Consider the following 21,438-nt stretch of genomic DNA (forward strand, 5'->3'; position numbering starts at 1 on the left):
GTCAAATCATCCTTTACAAGAAAAAATACATCTTCTCTTTACTATGCTATATTTTTTGTTGCCACCAGCTGTTCGTATAAATGTTTTAATAAAATTAATTATGATTAATGATTCAAATTTACCATCGCTATCGACTTATAATTACACAGGGAGTGCAGTTTTCATTGACGTATTACTGACAGTGCAACAAGTTTTCATTTGCTACAGCAATGTACTACACAAAATGGAAAATAGTTTAAAACCATGAAAGAATTTCACCATTTCAGCTTTGGTGACACCTGTAGGATTTGCAGTATATGATACAACACATTTTGAAGACTCCTGGCATTATTGCTTCATATACTTTAAATATTTTGAGGAGGAAAGGGGTTAGGGTAGGATAAATAAAAACTACATTTAAAAAAAAGCACACTGGAATTTGATTTCAGTTTAATTCTTTGAGACAAAATGGACCATGAGCAAACCTTTCCTAACACAATCAGGGGTCCCTGACACCAAATTAAATCCTCCATTTAATCCTGGTAAAAATAAAAATACAGCTGGTATTAAAGCAATTAAAGCACACATCCTTTAAAATAAGAAATATGATTACAATACCAACATTTTTTTAATATAAAATTCAGCAAGAGTAAGATATAAAGCCAGACACCCCACATACGTTGAATTATAAGCAGGCCTTTGAGACATAACTAGCAGCAACATAATCCAAGGGCCTGGACACCCACCCACCCCACAGTGCAGCTACCAATCTGTGTCAACATTACAATGAAATGAAGCCTTTGTGGCAAATAAATACATTTCTCTCTCCAATGAACTAACTGAGATTACCTCTAGTTGGAGCGCAGTGTGTGCAGTCAGCCAGAACAGCTTTTTTTTCCTTCTTCCTTTTTAAAATATAAATTTTAAGAGTCTGCACAGGAAGTTTTTAACCCAACTTCCCTCAAGCATGTGATCCTCTACCATCATTACAACACATCCTAGCAGTGTGAAGACGTACAGAAAATTGAGAGGTAATGAGCTTTTACCGTCCCTCTACTAACGTCTGCAGGGAGTTTTAGGGCAGTATGTATCCATGAAGCTTGAGTGGACCAGCAGTCTCAGAATAAAACTGTGATCCTGAGAAACATATCTACATGGTGGTTTCTCTAACAAAAAGGCACACAAACATGGAGACACCTTGCAGGTAATTCTGTCTTCAAGAACACCAGAAACATGGATCGATGGACATCAGTGCAGAGGACAAACACATGATTTACAATACAAAAAATAAAAAATAAAGATCCAGGCCATTAAAAAGGTATACTGCCATAAAGAAACATGTATTTCTTTTCCCCAATCTCTAAAACAACACTTAAGGGGAAAAAAAGGAACGTGTATGAACTGAAACCTTTTTGGTTTAATGCGAAATAGCCTTGACGTTTTGATGTTGAGTAGCAGACAAATACCATAATCAATCTGACTCACAGCTGTAACAGTGTTTATAAACACTGGTTAACCAAATCTACCAAATTAAAGGACGGTTGAGCCTCCAAGTGTCCACCAAAAAAAATTAAAAATAAAATTTAGCATTAAAGATACAGTATGATGTCAAAAGATACCCTACTGAGATCTAAGCTATTAGTTGTCTAGGAGACACTTATTTACATTCCAATTTTAAGAGATTTTACACCAAATTTGCAATAATATTGCTTTAAATGTAAAATTTATATATATGTACACACACACCAAAAAAAAAGAAAAAAAAAGAAAAGGAAAACCTCTTTACTGGCAAAGTATTTCAGACATGACATGCATGCTTAACTTCTTTTTTTTTTTTTTTTAAATGAAAGCTTTAAAAAAAAACTCTCAGGAGAGCTTTGGGGGGAGAAAAAACAAAAACAAAACCCACAACAATAAAAAGGCCCTATTTGGCTTCAAGTCAAGATGTCCTGGCTTTGGCTTTGAACGGGCTACCATTGGCCCAACAGTACCATTCAGATTTAAGGGTTTCTGGACTTTGGGTTGCTGTCTGCCTGGACAAAAGTAGAATCTCGTAGTTTTTTCTTTTTTATTCACAGCTGCTTCTCATTCCACTGGGCTCTTCCTCTGACCAGAGCGACCCAAATTTCGGCAGGCTAAACTACCTGAAACAAACCAGAAAGCAGTCATCAACATTTATTCCAAACACAATTTTCTAACTCAACAGCAACTTTAAAAAAAAACAAAACAAAAAAAAAAAAAACTAAACAAAAACAAACAAAAAAACCCAAACAACCCCCCCCCCCCACACACAGTATATTAAGAAGGTGACAAAACTGGGCAGACTGCTTGATCCAGACAAACCAAACATTGCTTTATTGACCAAGACAAAAAATAAATAAATAAATATTCAGGCAACAATACGAGGTACAATAACTCAGAGAATGTGTTCTAAGACCACATGGAAAACAACAGATGAAATGAGGACCAGAATGCTACATTTGAGGAAAAAGATCAGCAAGTGTTTGCTCCAGAGTCCAGAAAAAGATGGATGAATCTGAGCCTGCTGCATAGAAATCACGTCGTCACTCTTTATGAGCCCTAGACAATTGACCCAATGCAAAAATACACTGTGAACTAAGTCCAGTTTCTTTGAAAATTGAAAGTACACTTTGTCTCCATAAATTACAGATAATTCTTGTTTAAAAAAAAAAAAAAAAAAAAAAAATTAAGTTGGCAAAATGTGTGCTTTACGGATAGAAATGTATGTTGGGAAAGCATCATTTTTAAATAGGGTGCCAATTAGCCAATATACACCTAATCAAAGGCTCACTGTAGTTTAGGTAATCCTTGGATGACAATGCTGGCTAACAATCCACAATTAAGTACAAATGCGGTGTAACTAAACTTAATGAAGATGTAACATAATAAATAGCTGTATGCTTTTCTGTAGTTGCTATTATTATTTTGGACTAGTTGGGCCCAAATAGTTTAAATTACTTTCAATTTAAAAACAAAATAAATCAAATACATGTTAAAATCAGCTACATAGTGCTAATAGTATAGGTTTTTGAGACATCTGATCCCATGCATAAAAAGTATAGGAAATTAAATTACCTGCTTGTGGACTTAATATCACATTTTGCTGCTTTCTCTTCTTCTTATCTTCTTGTATAGGTATACCCTAAAATAAAAGAAAGCTCAACAGATGTACAGGTGTAGAAGTGTACAAAGCAGAATTAATTATATTTTAGGTTGACTGAAAACATACAACATACCTGTTTCTCTGTTTCTCGCAAATTCCTAAAGTGGGGCGAAGAAGAATAATTCTCCATTTTCACATTACCTGCCAAATGACAAGTGAACACTGAAAGTATGTGACTTTTTTCATAGTTCAAAGAACGTAAAGTGAACTTGCAGATACTTACCTGCAGGGCTTCTGTACAGCTGACAGTCCTTCTTGATGTGGGCAGTTGATCCACATAGGTAGCAGCAGCGGATATCCACTCCATCCCTTTTCCGCCAGTGTTCACTTTTGTGTCTGACCTGATCCTTCGATTCCTCTGCTGTATCCACTTTGTCTTGTGGGTACTCTGGCCTTCTCTCCAAATCCCTTCTATGCTTAGACCTGGGCCAAAATCATTGACGATGTAATGCTAACATTAAGGCAGGTACGCAAGGTGCTAACAGACTTTTGAGTAAGTAAATATTATGACAAAATACTTGAGATTACACCCACTTCTTACGCAGGGGGCAGTCTTTCATGAAGTGGCCAATCTTTCCACAGATGCGACAGCAGCGATCATTGGGAGCCACTTCTCCTTCAGTAAGCACTTCAGGATCAAAGAAATACTCCTGGGAAAGATGCAGGTAAAACACAGTTTTAGTGCTGATTGGATAATATCACCACAATAATAATAAAAAAAAAAAAATAAATAAAAATGTAATGTTCAAACAAATACTGACCATCTGACTGGGATACACAGGAGGAAAGTATCTGATGGGTGTTCCAAACACTCTTCTGCCATTGATAAAAGCCTTCATGATGAAATTTGTCACTGTTTTGATGGCCAAAATAAAAACACACATTTTAAGTAGTGAAAAGTGCAAGAAAAATCATTGAGATAACAGAAAAGGGAAAAATAAAAATCTATATCCATCTTACTTTTCCTCGAGAGACCAGCACCCAAATTATGATTGAGATCAAATGGGTCTGTAACAAAGACAAAGAAAAGGAACTTGAGGAACTTGAAAAATCTTCACAAGCAGACATACACAATTACTTTGATTCAGCAAATAAAGATTACACATTTGATTGTGAATAAATTAGGTACAATACACTGCAGCAATAGTCTCACACAAGGCTACCTTCAATGACTATGTATTTGGACGTCCACTGCTTGTTGAAGGTGGTGAGGCGGGCATGCTGTCGGATACAGACAACATGCTCTCTGAAGTCAAAGTCCTCAGTGTAAAAGCGGAGTAGGCCAAGCCACAGCTCCCCCACAGTCTCAGTGTTCTTCCCATAGTGTGGCCAGTGACTGGGCTGAAGGTGGAAAAAGATGATATTGATGAGCTACTAAGACACAGTCTTACATTTATATTAACCATATTGTTTAGGCACAAATCAAATACAAAATACTCACTAGTGCTTTTAAATCATCAAAGAAGTACACATTCCAACCATCTACTAGTACTTCAGGCTTCTTCCCATCATAGATCTGCAAGAAACCAAGCAGTCAAGCTGTCTGTAAGCTTAGACACACGATATTGTGAAATACATTACATACCTACTAAAAAGAGACTTGTTGACAAATTCATCCAAATGAAGGCATAAGGTTGTTGTTTTAGTTTTAGGGAATAAATGCATTTAAGACTACACTCGCATAGCCAAATCAACACACATCTATGTGCAACTTGTTTGTAAAAAGGATAAAATTGGCTCTTCTTTCAAACAGTCATCTGTACCTCTTGCAGCACAGGGATAACTGGTGGGTTTCTCTGCTGAAGGAAGAACAGCACCATGAGGGTGTAGGCATATGATGAGAGGCTACCACGTGAAGCATCTCCAATGTCACACATCTGTAATGGAAGTGGAAACAACATTTAATGTTGAACAATACAATAGCAAGAACACTTAAAGATGTCTTAGTCACAAGTCTGTAAAGCACGTTCACCTTGGCAAAAACCTTCATAACGTAACAGAGGATCTTCACTCTTCTGTCAATTGCAGCATATGTAGCTAGCAGGTGGGTGTTGTGCAAGGCCTGAGAAAAAAAAACAAAAACAAACAGAAACTGCAAATTTCAAAAGGTGCACATTTTCTTATTTTTAAATACACACAAAGACAAAAAGAGCCCCACCAGTGTGTTGTAGAGGCTTATGTCTCCCTCCAAGCCAGTGCGAACATGGTAGAACTTCACAATGGGTACTTTTGCTGTAGTGATGGGAAGGATGTTCCTCAGACCTGATGACAGAACAGATGTGGATACATAATGGCATTACTGGCACTTATGGGAAAGATAAGAACTTTATCCAGTGACAATTTATTTCAGCTTAATGCATTTCCCATTAATGTGAATAGGTAGGTAACATTTTTTAAGGTGAATTATTTTAAAGATTAAATTAGAACCTTAGAATCTCTTAAAACCAGACGTTTGTTGTCATTTGATCAAAAGTGACAGTGCCTGGTTGCAGACAAAATAAAGTGCATGAATGTCAGTTTCGTACCACAGCTACTATGTCTTACCTGGGTGTTTCTTTAGCGATCTTGCCAAGCTTTCAATGACGTTGATGCAGTTAATATCCTATGATGGAATGAAGGCAAACATGATTTAATAATAACTCCTGCTATGCTAGATAATAAGTAATTCAAGCATAGCAATGAAAAGGAATAAGGGCAACTTGCCTCCAAGTAAAATAATATTACCAATTTATTCTTCAAGCATATCAGCAAATCGAAAACATCAACTTCAAGTTGTCATTAGAGGCTTGATAAATACAGTTGGTGTAAATTAAAGACCAACTGCAGCTGGTTTCCTGACGAACAGAAGCAAAACTAAATGATAAAGAATTACTGGTAACTCACATCTATGGTTTCTTGTCCTTCCAACACCATGCAGATGTCTAGGTCACTCTGTCTAAATCCAAAGCCATTTTTGGATGAGCCAAACAGTTGTAATTGAGCACCTGTGATTTAAAATAAATAATCAACACATGATTTGTTAACCAAATCATTTAGATGCATCATCATGCCAATTCAATTTTGGAAAAAAAAAAAAAAAAAAATTAAAAGAGACTTCACCAGGAAACTGTCTTCTCACGAAAACCTCAAGGTCTTGAAGGATATACTCTCTTACACCCACTTCCAGTTCATCTGGGGCGAAATCACCTTAAAAATAAATGAATGAATGATATTTAGTGACCAAGTCATTTACTGGACACAAGCACTGTTCAACCAAAAGTAGTCTTAACTGGCTTTACAACAGGACTCAGGAAATAACTTTATTATATATGAACTTGCCAATTAGACATATTATGATAACTAACTAAAATTAACTAGTATATCAACTATATACAAAATTATTTTTCGAAAAACAGTTCACATAAGCTGAGGTCCAGTAGATGCTATACACTTTGTGCACCTGCATTAAGCTCTTTTTAGAGTTGTGTACCATTTTAACACTTTAAAGTTTAACATATTCTCATCCCGCGTTTTAAACCTTAAACTCACATAAATTTTACCATATAAGTCTAAAACCACTGATACTGCTACATCTGTGTTTTCTTCCAAAGCACTTTTTAAATCTTACATAAAATTTTGCATAAGTACTAATGATTAGAATTCAAAAAACCATGAACAGGTGGACTTCATTAAGTTGAAACGAGGAACCTGCAACAATTAAGAGTTTGTTGAGTCCAACAATATGAAAATGTTTGCATGAGCCTCATTTTTTAAAACTTGTTCACACCATTGACAAAAACTTTTTTTTTCTCTCAACCATTTTAAATATATTTGTATATTTTTGTCATTGTATGCATTACTAAAATTTGCAAGAGTAGAAATATGTCCTCACATTAAGAGCATCACATCTGAATCAAAATACTTAACAACCCCATAATACTCACTGTAACACTGCTCACAGACTTTGTTGAGGACACTGAGAAACTCTGGTGTTACAGGGGGCAAGGGGTCAAGCTGCACTTTCTTGAAATCTTCTGGACAATCTTTCTTCAAATGTCCATCACGTTTGCACAAGCTGCACACGACCATGTGGGACTATGTGATATTGAAAGAAGTTAAACATATAGTTTTCCTCACTTACAACCTAAATCTTTACCATACAACTTTAAAATGTTATGTGTTTTTTGTTTAATCAAATTAGACAATTGCAAATGCTGCCAGTTACTGATGACAAGTGAAGGTGAACTTACCTTTCCTCTGGTGAAAGCTTGCTTGGTGAACTCATAAGATGGTCTGCTCTGTTTTTCACTTTTATTTCCTGGTGTTTCATCTTTAATTTGATCCTCTGACGGTAGAAGAGAAACACTGACAGGTGCCAAATCCACTTCTTCCTCCTCTTCCTCATCCATTGAACCAGGTGTGTCCAAATCTGGACCCTCCTCATCGGACAAAAGCTCCTCCCCTGAGATCTCGTCCACTAGGAAAATCTCTTCATCCTCTATGGTGAAGCTGTCCAGGTGGTGTCTGTTATGCATGTCGACATCAATATTTCTGTCATCATCCTGCTCGTCCTCGTCCTCGTCATCCTCATCCTCCGAAAGGCTGCTTTTGCCCAAGTCCACTTTTTCTTTTTCCCGCTCTTCATCTGAGTCACTGAATTCTTCAATTTCCTCCTCTTCCTCAATAATGCAATCAGAGTCCTCAGGGCCATTTTCTACAGCTTTAGATTGGCTCGTATATTTTGAATGAATGCTGAGATTACTGAAATCTGACATGCACACACTCTCGTCACTCAAAGCCTTAGCATTGGCCCCTTGAACGTATCCTCCCTTCAGTCCTCTTTTGTGATTAGCAGCTGGTGTATTGAGTGACTGTGCAAAGTACTTGTATGTGGTTTTGAGGCAGTGGAGGATGTACTCGTACATTTGCTGGCTGTTCACTGTGCGGGCCACATTTCTCCTCACAGCAAATGGGTCTGAAACAGAACCATTTGTAAACATTAGAACACATAAAAGAAGTCTCTTCATCACAGTGGTTCTCAAACACACCTCAGCCACTGCAACTGGACACAAACAACCAGGTTTGGGGAGGGGAGGTGGGGGGTTAAATTGAATTAATAACTTTTCAAAGGGTGGGGGTGTGATAAGGGTTATACAACCGTTTGTTGATTATGTTGCACTGAGCTTTAAGCAAAATTACTTTTTAAAATACAATATTACAAGTAAAACTACAATTAATAGTTAATGACTTAAAAAAACAAAAAAAAAAAAAACAAAACAAAACTGTGGGTTGTTAACTTTTCCAACTTCTGAAGCGGGGTATGCAAGAAAAAGTATGAGAACCACTGCTTTAATGCATGAATTAAACAGAAATAAAAATCTAGGTTTGGACAGAATCAACGGAAAAATAAGCACCAATAAAACAGATTTTGTGTGACCACTTCTTCTTACAGAAGTATCAAGACATGAAAATGATTCTAACATAAGAGAAAGCTTCTGACCCTCTACAGCAATGCGCTTTTTAGGCCAGTCTTTCATCTCTCTGGAGAGGACAGCACCAGTCCGCACACTGATTATATTGTCAGCCATGATGAACTCCAGGGAATAGAAGCGAAGCATTTCAACCCAAAGAAGTCCAACTTCCACCGGTGGATGAGGACTCTGAAACACCAGCGGAACCTGCAAGACAGCCTTATAATTACTACGAGTCTGAAAAAGTATCACTCAAGTTTTCAATTTATTTAACAGCCTTTTTTTAAAAAAAAACATGTCTTCAAATAAAAGTCAGAATTATATTTTCTGTGCTTTGGAAGTCTTTCAGTTTATTTATGTGTGTCCATCTTCATGATTACCTTCCCCTTTATGGAGTTGCCTTCTGCTGGTTGAGATGACTCCTTGGAGGAAGGGGTGTAGGCCCAGTGTAAATACCCATCCTCTATATGCGTAAGGTTGAAGCCTGACAGCCGGCTGAGAGAAAACACCTTAATCTAAAGATAGGCAGATGTTTGCATTAGTTTATTCCAAAAACCCCTAAAAAGAGCCAATAAGTAAAAGCAAACTAATATGTTTTTTAAATTTATTTTTAGGGATGGAAATAAAAATAAAGACTTACATCTTGGTTGAAATAGGTAGGCAAGAGAGGTTCTTTGCGCTTCTGTAAGTAGAAGATAACCAAAAGGGCAAAGAGGTATGGTGGTAGACCCCCCTCTTCTGCACGATCAATTTCACAGATCTTAACAGAAAGCCAAGAATGATGTTAAGAACAAATGCAACTTTGAAAAACAAAAAAAATGGAATGAATAGTTTTGATGCCTTTGCTAATGTGAGGAACAAGTCTTTGTCTACTAGAAACATACCCGGGCCCAGCGTCTGAAGCCCAAAACCAGTGGCATGAGGAGAGGCTCCTGAGTTGCCAGGGCAGAAAGATATGTGGTGGTTTGGAACGCGTTTTCATTCCCTGCACTAACTTTGCAGATTAGGCCACTGTTGAGGAGGGAGGGGAAAAAAAGAAGTTAATTTTGAGTTTTATGCTCTTGTGGTATGAGTACTGTTAATATTATCTTCTCACAGGCAAGAAAAACCCATGTAACTGCAAATGACACAGACCTATTTCTCTCTTTACAGATGACCACAGGCACCCTGGCATGAAAATCAGCCTCCATCTCAACAAACAGAGCTGAGAATAGCACAACACAAACAATTTAAACTTTCCATGACACTCAAGCACATGACTGACTTTACCACGTCTGAAACATTTCTTCAAGACTCTTACAGTAAAATGAAAATAAAACTCACAGCTCACAGAGAGGCACTCCTTAACCAACATCAAGACATCTGGCTGATGCATCTGTGAATACATTCCATTTCAAAGCCTTTATACAGCATAAATACAATATAAAAAAGAACATAATTATGGTGCATGCTACAAGCACAACATACATAACACAACTTGTGAAATCTAAAAATCAAGTGAAAGCATATTTTCCCCACCCACACGTCTTTGCCATATACTAATACTTTTGCTTTCTTGTATTTGTAACCTTAAATAATGTCACCCTAAACCCATGTAACTTGTAACATATACATGCAGATGAAAGGCTTTTCCATTACCAATTATCCTTCTGACAGGCCTCCAGTTTTATAACTTTAATATCATTATAAAATTAACATAAAAATAAAATAAAATTGTATCACACATCATGAACTCACACTGTGTTACTCACGTGAGTTGGATACTGAATGTCAATGTTGACATCAGAATCCTTGAATCCAAATTTAGTGCAAGATGATCCATAAAGCCTGAGTCGGACCTCTACAGATGAGAGAAAGCAGGTAAATATTGCTACGATTTTAATAATATTGAAAGAGTACAGTTGTTGTATATCGTGAACTTTCCTCTTTATGTGTCTTACCAGGCAGGACAGACAGGAGGAGATCTTGCATGGTGGAGACAACACACTGTCTCTTCTCAACGTCCAGGTCGTTCAGACCATGTTCCTGGACAACACCATCTAGTACTGCACTTATTGCACTGATCTGTTCTGGACTAGGAGGCAGGATCTCAGTCAGCATCAGCTGCTCTTGTCGCTCCTATAAGCCAACATGCAAATACAGGAAAGGGGTCTTAATCACAGCCTTTAATGCATAAAAACTACTACTCCACAATAGCAACACAGTAACACAATCTATATATGGTAAATGTAAAATAACCTTGGCCCTTCTCTTGTGCCGTTTGTCCCGAATATGCTTGTAAGCTTCAGACACAGACTCTAGGAGAACATCACACAGGGCACAGTTGTAAAGAGCAGCAGGGTTGCTGTGGGACCTCTGAAGCAATTAAACAACACACACATACAAAACAATTACACTGTTAGAAATATCTGTAAATCACCTACACCAAACAACTCAAACATTACGTCACTGAAGAAAGTCTGGTTACAAAAAGAATGGATTTTTTTTTTAGTTTTTAAATCACTCTTATGACTTTTGGGGTCTATACCTTCTTTATGCTGTAGATCTCGTCCCTGTTAAGCCGCCTCTCTGCTTGCCGTGGGCTGCGCAGCTCTTTGTTTGAGAGTGTGGACTCTTCAATCACAAGACCCCTGTTCTCTTCAGCAAAAGCTTTCTTCTTGTTTCTGTTACGCCGTCTTTTGCCTTTGAAAATGAGAAATGCAGGGGGAAGTATGAATTTCTAGTTTGTTTTCAACATAGACTTAGTGATAAAGCTGAAAGTGTTTCATTCCTTCTGCAGAGACTGATTTCCAAACCCTTACCTGACTTTTGAGAACCATCATCCGTGGCTTCTCTCCTTCCCTGTTCCCTGTCCTCCTTTGGACTTTCTCCTTGCATACCCCTCCTCCAGCTCTGCTGCGAGCGCTCTCTCCAGTTATCTTCCTGAGGACCTGAGAACCACCGGACATCATCTCTCTGTGAGGGGCTGTGGCCTCCTCTTAATCCACCAGGAGAGTGGCTTAGGGGCACCAGTCCTCCCTTCTTAGGGCTGGCCCTGTAAGGCCCACCTTGATTTTTCTTGGCTTGCTGGCCTCCATCTGATCTGAAGTTCTGCCCTCGCACCTGGTCCTGCATCCACCAGCTTTCTCCCTTCTCTGCCGCTGCTGCTGCCGACCCCCTCTCCCTGCCACCTTGCTTAGCCCGGTAAGGCCTGCCCAAGTTTTCCATGATACACTGTTGTGCTAAAACTGCAAGATAAAATGTCCAGTTAATGTGGTAATAGTCCTTATGTAATCAAAACAGCACTGACACAAACTGTGTTACAAGAGACCTGCCAAACTTCTGCGTTTGGCAGAAGTCCCTTGTTTGAAGAAGCAGTGTCCCACTTCAGTTCATTTTATTTTGGCATGTAGAAAAACATATATTGGTTGTAACTGCTCACAATTTTCACAACTTGTCATGTAATCCATACCAGACTGTTGCACAACTTATCTAGGCGATGCCGCATTTTTTTTTTTTTTTTCTGCAGCTCAGCACCTGCTCGAAAATGCTGAGCCAATAGGTAGCGGGTGACTTCTGCAAACTCGGGTTAACAGTTAACCCTTTTTTAATGGCCATGAACGCTGACATTTCTAAAATAAAAACTAAAAAACAAAAACGTGTTTTAAGTGTCAACATTTTTACGTCACTATTTTTAGTATAACACAGCCGCTTAGTTAGCTGAAATAGTTTGCGCACACGTAAAGGCTAACCCAAACTACACGATTGTGAGATTATGACATGGTGTAGACGTTAGCTAGCTTACCTAGCTTCAGCAGCGTTATTATTTGACTCTACTGTTACTTCTTCTACTTCCTCGAGTTGCCGGTTTATAACTTTGCCACCTCAGTGCCTTACAACTCGTCAACAAATAAGTGCTAGTAACCGCACTTGTTAGCTCCTGCTGACACACAGTTACAGCAATGCTAACGTTAGCTACACATACTTAGCTTGCTAGCACAGGCACTTAAGGGTAACAGCTAGCAGCGGCTATCGTCCCTGTTTCTTGCAGTTTTTGTCGAGCTGCCCAGCCTACAGCTGAGATAAAGGCAGCCATTAATTACACGCTAGCTTTTACTATACACGTGTATTATTAAATTCATCAAAATACCTCCCGCTAGTGCACAGAGGACATAGTTGAAGCCTTGCTCAGTTCTGACTTGGCACGCTCTCTTGTCTTGCACTAGAGTTTGAAAGGTGACATAGGAGCCGTTTATTTTCTAGTCGTCAGCGGCCGTGTTCCGCCCACCGCAAAAAAAGGGAAAAAAAAAAGCTTGTGATATATTGCACAAAAATTTAATTTTTAATACTTATAAAAACATCGTGAATATTAAGAACTTTATACACTGGTCACATTTTGGTAGTAAAATTGAAATTATAATGTTGTTATTGTTGTTAATAATTTTCTGATGTTAGCATGATTATAGGAAGAACAAGAAGAAGAAAAATACATGTATCATACGTAAACTATTTCATATACATTTCACATGTGAACATTTCATATGTAGGGTTTCTATAAAATAATAAGCCCAAGTAATTTAATGTTTTTCTGCAACAAGTTAAAGGGCAAGTCATCTATTGTCTTTTAATCTCTCTCTCTCTCGTGTAATAGACTTAAAAGTTTAACATATGGTTCAGGATAATTAATTAGATTGTTTAGCTTTGGTTGCCCGGGGTCACAGGAGAGCCGTGAGCTGCCTGAGCGGGGAAGACCCCGCGAAAACTGACGTCATCAGAGAGAACTCCCCTCTAAATCCAGAAACCAGCATCCAGGAGACTGCTGCTGTGGACGCACTGCTCTCAGTAGCCTAAATACGCAGTCGCTGGACTAACAGCGTGTGTGCAAACCGGCTCTAATCAGACACTGGAGATGGTGTCTTTTGAGAACGGTGAAGGTGATTTCGACAGTGTTTTCAAAAGGAGCCGAATGAACGTCGCCTCTCCTTCTCCAGAAACTCTCACGCTGGCTCAACAGCGCCAAACTGCTCGGAATAGAAAACAGAAACTCGTGTCCAAATTAAGAGACTCTGGTTTTGAAGAAGATTTGGCATGCTCTCCGATTTCATCCCCAGCTAAGAATGAGATTTCCCTGCTCATGTCACAAAAACCTGTTGCAGGGCAACTCTGCAGCTGGTACCTTCAGTACGGAGACATCGGGTTTATGATCCAAAGGGAGAAAGAGGCGCAGTTTCATCCCTGCAAAAGCCTGGCACGCCAACCGCAAGTAAGACACTTACAGCATGGAACTAAATGAACCGTGTTAGACGTAAACTTGTACTTTTTGACTTATTAGGCTACTTAAAAAAAAATCCAAATATATTTGTGTCATATAAATTGAAATGGTAATTCACTCCTTTTGTTTAAAGGCAGATAGTTAAATCTTCCAGTTACTAATTAGTTCAATTGTTCAACTAAAGAAACACCAGAGATGCAGAATACATGACGATTTTAGGACTATTTACTGATAATATGTTGGCTACTGTACTGTGAAATGCCTTATACCTTGCTGTACATTAAGAGAAGGCAAGCACATCATTTTTAAGAACCAAGGTCACTAAAAGTGAAAAGTTTTTATTTTGATGAGTGTGTGTTTTACTAACAGTTGACCGCAGAGTCCCGGTGTAAGCTGGTCAGCTGGCTCATCCCTGTGCACAAACATTTCCGTCTGTCTTTCGAGTGTTGCTGCTTGGCTGTGAACATCATGGACAGGTTTCTGGCCTCCACGCCTGTTGCTGCTGACTGCTTCCAGCTCCTTGGTGTCACCGCACTTCTCCTAGCGAGTAAACAGGTTTGTCTTTTCGTGTGCGGTATGCTCGTGGAGCAGACGGTTTGTGTTTTTGGATATCATTCTACTATCCTTTTCTTTGTCCTCTGCAGGTGGAGGTGTTCTCACCACGAATCAGCCATCTCTTGTCATTGTGTTGTGATGTGTTCACCAAAGAGCAGCTCTGCAACCTCGAGTGTCTCATCCTGCTTCGTCTTAACTTCCGCCTCTCTGCACCCACCCTGGCCTTTTTTCTAGACTATTACACCAACTGCATCGAGGCTTCACAGCTACTGACTGGGAACAAAGGTGATGACAGGTTTTCAAGCATGAATCCTGACACAAAAATGCCCAGGCAGTGCAGCAACCTTGCACAAAACGTTTGTGAGCTGACTCTTGCAGACTATGCTTTCAACAAATACCCTCCATCACTGACTGCCAGCTGTGCACTGAGAGTAGCTAGTGAGTTACTGAAACGTGATCGAGGTCTTCCTGAGCATGAAACCATCCATTCACACGGAGATCAGTGGGACAGTTTTGTGGATGAACTATGCACACAGTCAGTTTCTTTTCAGCCATCTGACAACTCTCAGCATTATGAGGGAGACTCACTAGCAATGAAGGATGAGAGCTACAAACAGGGTCTAGTGCAGGAATGCAAAGACAACCTGAAGCTGTTGGTGTCATTAAACCTGGAGACATTGGATGTGATGTCTACTATGTGACTACATGAGTGTGACTATTTTGATAACAGCAATTTAAATTCCCCTTTAATTTTGGGTTATAATGTTATATTTTAAACAAAGAAATCGGGGATAAGATATCTATTTTGAGGGCTTCGGTGCTCAAAAGTCTTGTGTTTATGCAGACCTACTTTTACTTATACATACCTCATAGACAGTCAACCGTTTACAGCTACAGGATGCTTATGATTTAGTATTGCTTTTTATTTATTTAAGATAATTTGCTATATAATTATGAAGTATATTGAAATATAATTTTTATTTTTCATTATTTTTTAACTAAAAGTCCGAATCCTCTGTATGCCAGTTTATTTGTTGCAGGTTTATGAGTTTTGTCACTTTTGGAACATCTTTAATGAAGGAAACTGTGTTGTAATGAATTGATTGCTACAATTAATTAAAATCATCTCCAAATGCATTTGTCCCAGTTTCTCAACTTATTGTGAAAAATTAAGTTTTTTTTTTCATTGCAACTTATGTTAACTGTTGAAATAAATCAGCTATATGCAGTCAAGTAAATAAACCTTTGTAAAGCACATTTCAGAGTTTACGGTTGAAGCAAAATGTGCCACACAAAGTGTGAGCTACTACAAAGAATGCAGCTAAAATAATTTTGACTATCATATGAAACAGAATAAAATAAATTAAAATGACAACTTAAAGAATACATGTGAGTTGAAAACATAAAAATCTGCCTTGATTACATGCATAGGTAATCATGACACCTGAGAAAAAGCAGTTGAATGTCTGTTTGCAAATTCTTTGTGTTTTAATAGACGTGGAAGTGGAGTCTCAGTTTTCAAAGCACTGCAGTATTAAATGACTGATGACAGAATGTCACCCCAGAAAGCACATGTTTTTTACAGGTATAAATCTAATACCCCCCACCCTACACACACAGAGAGAAACACACACGTGGTATGAAAGTGCTGTAAATGTGAGGATAAGACCCTGTTACTTTCCTCAAAGTACTGACTCTTGTGGCTCACGGGCTATTGTGCTTGTTTGCCTGGAGGTCAGTTTACCCTCGTTTTTTGTTTACCCTTGGCCATATTATGTGAAACCGAATTGTGCCAACCCAGTTTGGTCAATCGATGGATTATCTGATAATCCATTACGCGTGGCAGCTCGACCTGCTGACACAGTGTCGACCACACAGGTGTATTCTGCGTTAAGTGTACTCTTGTTTGTTTACTAATAGAGGCATTTGTCACGACTGTTTACTGAGCTGTCGGCTGTAATTGCCCTTTTCCTTTTCCCGTGATCTTTAAGTGTAGCAGAAGGATTGTACCTAAGCTAATTAGATATTTTACGCACAGTAAGATGGAAATTACGCACTGACTGTTCTGGTCGCAGAATGCTATTAAATAAATTGATGAGGATTTATTTATAATTACATAAAATATGTAATAATAATTACGATATATAATTATAAAATAAGATATTTTGGCGACTTTATTTTGTGACGCTCAGCCTGCACAACTTCTATTGTTTGTGTACGCCATACAATGACCCATGAGCCTAAGGCATTTTTCTAAACATATCAATATGTCCAAAAGAAACCATAGCCAGCATCTGGCCCAGGGACTATCTAGCTGAATGCTCAAAGAAAGCAGGTCTGAGGCAAGGAACACCTGCTGTAGCCTAATGGCGCCGTTACGCGCGGCACCACTGTTACACTTCAGACCAGAAAACCGTTAGTCTGCACCCGTTTAATCTCCGAGGACGCTGTTACTCCCTGGAGACCAAATAGGTGCATTTGATTGGGTCGAAAGTGTGAAACCGCGGCATGAAGAAACACAGACCGGGAGAACGTCGAGTATATCAGCTCTAAATCAAATCATGCCCTCCTAGTTCTGCAGACGGAGCTTAGCTCATCGAGATGCAAAGAGACGGAAAAACGTTTGATGGTATTTGTCCCAACCAAGTGAGGCAAAAATGGACGAACGCTGTCACAAACAAAACGGTTTGAAATATTTGCCTTTTCACAAAACACAGAGCTTCTCTGTGCAGTGGGAAAGACTTTTATAGTGTTTTCTACCCACAGGATAAAGTGCTTGTGCCAAGAAGCAGCAGTCCCGTCACTGTGTATGTTGAGTTTCCATGTATCATCGAACAAGGTAAGCTCACCCTGACACAATGGCTGAATTTCAGGATTAGTGCCTTTAAGTTTAAAGTCACTTTGAGCGCATAAATGCATTCAGGGGTTCCACTGTTTTCTTCTGTCACAGCTTTCTCAACAATTGCATGGGATGATTTGGAAGAGGGTGCATCCTCTATGAGACAGGAGAGAGACTCCCTCGGCTGTCAGGTGAGAGAAAAAAACGAAATGTTCTTTAAAAAAATGGACATCAGTTTTGTCACATCTCCACGTAAATGGTATAGCTTAAATGTAGCCATGTGAAGCAACATCTTCCCGACGGATGGAGATGTAGGATGGTGAGCAGAGGTGCAGGTCTGGATCACTCTGTTAATGTTTGACACGATGTGCTGGAATCCTACACGAATGTCATTTAACTCATGACACACAGGCTAGAAAATGGTCCAGCCTTTTTCCACGAGCTGACACAGACAAGCGTGAGCTCATAACGCGACAACACGAAAACATATTGACTGAAATGACAACGAATACATTTTCTGCTTTAACATCGTATTGCCCTGATTTTTCCTGGTGGGATTTTCAGGTAAAACTGCACCTTTTCGTTTTTTAAAACGAATTGTTTATATGAAATACTGATAAATGCCGATCGTCATTTTTATTTCTACACAGGAATTGGATGCAAATAACCAGGATTTTGGAGAATATGGGCTGGATTTCATGGCAGGTGAGAAAACTAAACCTTCCACACAGCTGGGGTGCTGCTCATCGCTATTGTTACTTTTATATTGACATGAATACAGTTAAAATCGTGCACCTCCAAAATCACGTTGGCTAAGTCCTTGGGTTCTTGTCTTCTCTGTCAGCTTCGCCTACAACCCTGGAGAGCAGTTTGTCCTCAGCTGAGCTGGTACCTTTTCAAGGATATGTTATACCTCCCCTCACCCCTCAGCACAACCTTTCACCAGGAGACAGTCTGCTTAACTCATCTGCAGAAACAGGCAACCCACCTGCCCAGGATGGAGATTCCTGGAAAGGGATAGCAGAGTGTCATGGAAAGGCACTGGGACATAGCTTAGCAGTCAACAAACAGGTAAGGTCTTATGGAGCATTACTGCACAATGTAAATGATGTAAATGATGATACAAAGTTTGATGTAATTTGGACTATAATGGATCTAAATCATAAAATTATAATTGTTAAAAATTATAATTATATTAATTATTTAGTTATATAAACCTATTTACCTGCTATAATATCCAAGACCTTATCCTGATCAGAACCTAGTTTGGTTTAAAAGGTATACAATGGAGAGTTTTTGGAAAACCTACATGTATAGGTAAATTAAGGGTACATTTGAAATAACTGTTTGTCCACATCTAAACACAAACTTAGTTATGCCAAAATGAAAAAGTGAAATAATTATTAAAGATGACCACATTACAGAAAATATTTTGCTTTGTGTGTTTGCAGCTCCACGAGTCCCTCCAAAGGCAACAAGACGAGATTGATTGTCTTGAAGAAAGAAACCTTCACCTCAGGCAGCTGGCTAGTCGAGCAAAGCACCTAGCTTCTGTGCTTGAAGTAAGTTCAGAAATGAGAGAATTCAAATCAGTATTTATCATGTATATGATGTAACCTCTTGGTTGTATTGTCATAAATTGTGTTTCAAACTTGTTACTAGTATTTAATTTGGATCATTTTCTTTCAGAAATTGATGACAGTCAGAGACTCAAATGTAAAAGAACCAGTAATGCCTTATGGTGGTGATAAAACCTCACTGAGTCCTTGTAAGCGACAGCGGCTGGATGAAGGTTATGAAACTGAATCCTCTGACTCAGTGGAGGACATGTTGAGGGATATTAGCACACGCTGCAATGCTGTACTTCACAGCAGCTCTACTGAAACAAGGCTGCAACAGGAATCAAAGGCTATATGCATGTATGGTGCATTCTCAGGCCTGCAGACATCCATAGCTAAAGACAACAACATGCCTGTGGATGCAGCAGAAGCTGGTGAGAGTGTCTCATCTTTTAGAACCTCTGTCAGAGAACACAGCACTATAAGAACTCAGGTCTTTCCTCATGGACATGCCTTTACCTCAAGGACTCAGCAAGGAGGATACCGCTTTCGCTGGGTTCCCAAACAAAGTTGAAATGAGAGATTAGCAAATAAAGCTGGAGTTGTTATGTGGCTCTTATGCAGATGCCCTAATTCTGTTGGCTGGACAGAAGTGTATCTGTGGGCTGCAACTGTTAATGCTTAACTTATAATCTATAGTGATATCTGTAAATAATTCAGTGATGTCTTCCTCAGGTAGCTTGAAAGCTAATCATTCAGAGAAGAGGTGCTTAACAAAGGAAATTAAACTGCCCAAGCTGTTGTTTACATTGCGTTTTGGTTTACATAGTTTAATATTTGTTTATGTTTGCATCTCATGTTATATTCTTTGTCCTGGAAAATGCCAATGATTTTACATATTTGGAAATAAAAATGTTTTTAAAACTGTAAAACAATGTGTACATTTTCATGTAGCTGACTCAAGTTTTTTTTTTTTTTAAAGATGATAAGGGAGCTTAGGTGATAATTAGGCAAATGGAAATAAACTGTGAACTTTCCTTGTTTGAGCAGTGAAACAAATGTAACCCTATGACCTGCTTTAAGAAGCAGGGGCTTTGTCTCTGTCTGAGTGACTGTGTGGCCTGAAAGAGGGGACAGAGCAATGATGTAGTGCAGCCAACATCCTTGTTTATCCCTCTCGAGGCAGGCGTTGCCGATTTGCAACAGTTAAAAACTAACAACCTGATTACCCCACATACATATTTTATGAGGTTTTTTTTTTTTGATAATTTTCCCCAAATATCAGATTTTTCCTGTAACTAAAACTTAATTTGAGCCTGAGAGGGTTAAATCCTTTTTGGAAATTTAAACAGATTCTCTCTTTTTTGGGCTGTATTTCCTGACTTATCACTCTTATGAACCTGACTGCTAACACAATAGCTGTATAAACAGTATACCCAGAGGGAAAGACTTTAGCTGTTTCATCTATCTAAAAAAGCAAACAAACAGAAAATCAGATTCAACACACAAAAAACAAACCCAAACCACCATAAACCAGACAAAAACAAAACAAAAAGGAAATTAAACCGAGAAGAAGAGATTAACTTATCTAAAGAGGATGTTACCTTCTGACCTTTGAAAATCTTTCTTCCACCTCACTGTTGAAATCTTTAGCTGTAAGAGCCTGTCTGGTACACAAGACATTTGGACAATCTCAGGTCAGGCACCTGTATAAACTTCCACAACCAGGGCCTGTTTGTTTTACAGCAGTGAAGGCAACAGTGCAGACCCTTGACTGGGGACAGTTTACAGTACTGACACTCCTGCTGTCATGAACACCGCATTTAACACAGCGAGTGCAGATAAGAAGAACCTGATAGCGAGATGGAGACCTGATTAACACAGGCCTGACTATTTATTTAAAGACTATGGAAAGTTACACCACTGAGGGAAGTTGAGGTGCATTTAACCGATAAATAACTCATAGCAAATTTATACTTAAAGACCACTTGACTGATGTTTTTTTTTTTAAATCCAGCTTTTAAAAGTTTCTCTGTAATGCAAAGCCAGTTTAAATCAATTTAGTCATTGCAAAAGAAATGTGGTGTTTAACTTTCAAGAAGAAACTTAATGATGAGGAGAGTGAGGTTTTACACATAACAGTGACTGTTAATTGATTACATACAAAAGCAGAGCTGTGTTCCTTTTGTTCAAGGAGAGAGAGAAAGTAATGAGGAAGATAAAAGGATGAAGACAAGTGTTACAAAACATCTGTCATTCAGCAAGTCAGTATGGCAGATTCTTACATCTGACCTGTCCAGCTGCTTCTAAATAGACATGCAGATAGCCTAATAATAATGATCTAGTAGTTAAACTATCCTACTTCCCTTGTTACAGACTGGCCAACCTTGGCCACAATCTGATGCTTAATGTCAAATTTCAGCCACTTTATTATAGAAAACATCTACACGTGTGCTGAGCTCGACATCCAGCCGGGCCTTGAGCCACTTTTACAGCAAACAAATGCTTTTGTAACTGACCAACACCGCTGGTGAGAGCATGGCACAGGGCAAAGCATTGTATAAGCTGGCTGTGACACTTTTGACCGGTTAAGCTACCGCCAAACTGCGGGGAACAATGCG

The 21,438-nt window shown here is 38.8% G+C and overlaps 3 protein-coding genes across 6 annotated transcripts; 2 read left to right on the plus strand and 1 right to left on the minus strand.

Moving 5' to 3' along the window:
* Positions 1-412: 412 nt before the first annotated feature.
* tut7 (terminal uridylyl transferase 7) lies at positions 413-12,868 on the minus strand. Of its 4 annotated transcripts, XM_039620810.1 has the most exons (30): positions 12,743-12,868; positions 11,661-11,840; positions 11,415-11,543; positions 11,141-11,295; positions 10,852-10,968; positions 10,554-10,731; positions 10,365-10,453; positions 9,937-9,988; positions 9,748-9,817; positions 9,498-9,624; positions 9,254-9,373; positions 8,994-9,128; positions 8,643-8,820; positions 7,393-8,117; positions 7,087-7,237; positions 6,263-6,349; positions 6,047-6,147; positions 5,708-5,765; positions 5,322-5,425; positions 5,136-5,225; positions 4,927-5,040; positions 4,605-4,679; positions 4,327-4,504; positions 4,124-4,171; positions 3,925-4,016; positions 3,698-3,813; positions 3,387-3,586; positions 3,237-3,325; positions 3,076-3,142; positions 2,314-2,559 (listed from the first exon to the last, which is right to left on the minus strand). In XM_039620810.1, exons 2-30 carry the CDS (start codon positions 11,818-11,820, stop codon positions 2,396-2,398), a joined length of 3,969 nt encoding a protein of 1,322 aa, XP_039476744.1. In that variant the 5' UTR covers positions 11,821-11,840; positions 12,743-12,868; the 3' UTR covers positions 2,314-2,395. The 4 variants fall into 4 exon arrangements, with proteins under 4 accessions (XP_039476743.1, XP_039476744.1, XP_039476741.1 ...); XM_039620809.1 differs by lacking the exon at positions 2,314-2,559 and adding an exon at positions 413-2,123 and having other exon boundaries at positions 11,415-11,840; XM_039620807.1 differs by lacking the exon at positions 12,743-12,868 and adding an exon at positions 12,398-12,725 and having other exon boundaries at positions 11,415-11,840.
* A 633-nt stretch (positions 12,869-13,501) lies between these two features.
* Positions 13,502-15,534, plus strand: LOC116312289 (cyclin-O). The gene is made up of 3 exons (XM_031729665.2): positions 13,502-13,855; positions 14,234-14,419; positions 14,509-15,534. The coding sequence occupies exons 1-3, from the start codon at positions 13,502-13,504 to the stop codon at positions 15,118-15,120; spliced, it is 1,152 nt and encodes a 383-aa protein (XP_031585525.2). The 3' UTR covers positions 15,121-15,534.
* A 1,456-nt stretch (positions 15,535-16,990) lies between these two features.
* On the plus strand, positions 16,991-19,696 carry LOC116312319 (multicilin). The gene is made up of 7 exons (XM_039621207.1): positions 16,991-17,104; positions 17,186-17,258; positions 17,370-17,449; positions 17,909-17,963; positions 18,103-18,329; positions 18,710-18,820; positions 18,948-19,696. The coding sequence occupies exons 1-7, from the start codon at positions 17,021-17,023 to the stop codon at positions 19,389-19,391; spliced, it is 1,074 nt and encodes a 357-aa protein (XP_039477141.1). The 5' UTR covers positions 16,991-17,020; the 3' UTR covers positions 19,392-19,696.
* Positions 19,697-21,438: the final 1,742 nt, after the last annotated feature.

Source organism: Oreochromis aureus, linkage group 12, assembly GCF_013358895.1.
Source record: "Oreochromis aureus strain Israel breed Guangdong linkage group 12, ZZ_aureus, whole genome shotgun sequence".
Lineage (NCBI taxonomy): Eukaryota > Metazoa > Chordata > Actinopteri > Cichliformes > Cichlidae > Oreochromis > Oreochromis aureus.

What these genes read in the sequence shown, in the direction of transcription:
- tut7 (XM_039620807.1), bottom strand. Translation starts at nt 11,820, where the DNA reads ATGGAAAACTTGGGCAGGCCTTACCGGGCTAAGCAAGGTGGCAGGGAG. An exon ending in GCTTCAGACGCTGGGCCCGG is followed by an intron (nt 9,374 to 9,497) that starts GTATGTTTCTAG and finishes CTTTCTGTTAAG; the next exon opens with ATCTGTGAAATTGATCGTGC. An exon ending in TGCTGGTCTCTCGAGGAAAA is followed by an intron (nt 4,017 to 4,123) that starts GTAAGATGGATA and finishes CCATCAAAACAG; the next exon opens with TGACAAATTTCATCATGAAG.
- LOC116312289 (XM_031729665.2), top strand. Translation starts at nt 13,502, where the DNA reads ATGGTGTCTTTTGAGAACGGTGAAGGTGATTTCGACAGTGTTTTCAAA. An exon ending in GCCTGGCACGCCAACCGCAA is followed by an intron (nt 13,856 to 14,233) that starts GTAAGACACTTA and finishes TTTTACTAACAG; the next exon opens with TTGACCGCAGAGTCCCGGTG. An exon ending in TTCTCCTAGCGAGTAAACAG is followed by an intron (nt 14,420 to 14,508) that starts GTTTGTCTTTTC and finishes TGTCCTCTGCAG; the next exon opens with GTGGAGGTGTTCTCACCACG.
- LOC116312319 (XM_039621207.1), top strand. Translation starts at nt 17,021, where the DNA reads ATGCAAAGAGACGGAAAAACGTTTGATGGTATTTGTCCCAACCAAGTG. An exon ending in GAGACTCCCTCGGCTGTCAG is followed by an intron (nt 17,450 to 17,908) that starts GTGAGAGAAAAA and finishes ATTTCTACACAG; the next exon opens with GAATTGGATGCAAATAACCA. An exon ending in ACCTAGCTTCTGTGCTTGAA is followed by an intron (nt 18,821 to 18,947) that starts GTAAGTTCAGAA and finishes ATTTTCTTTCAG; the next exon opens with AAATTGATGACAGTCAGAGA.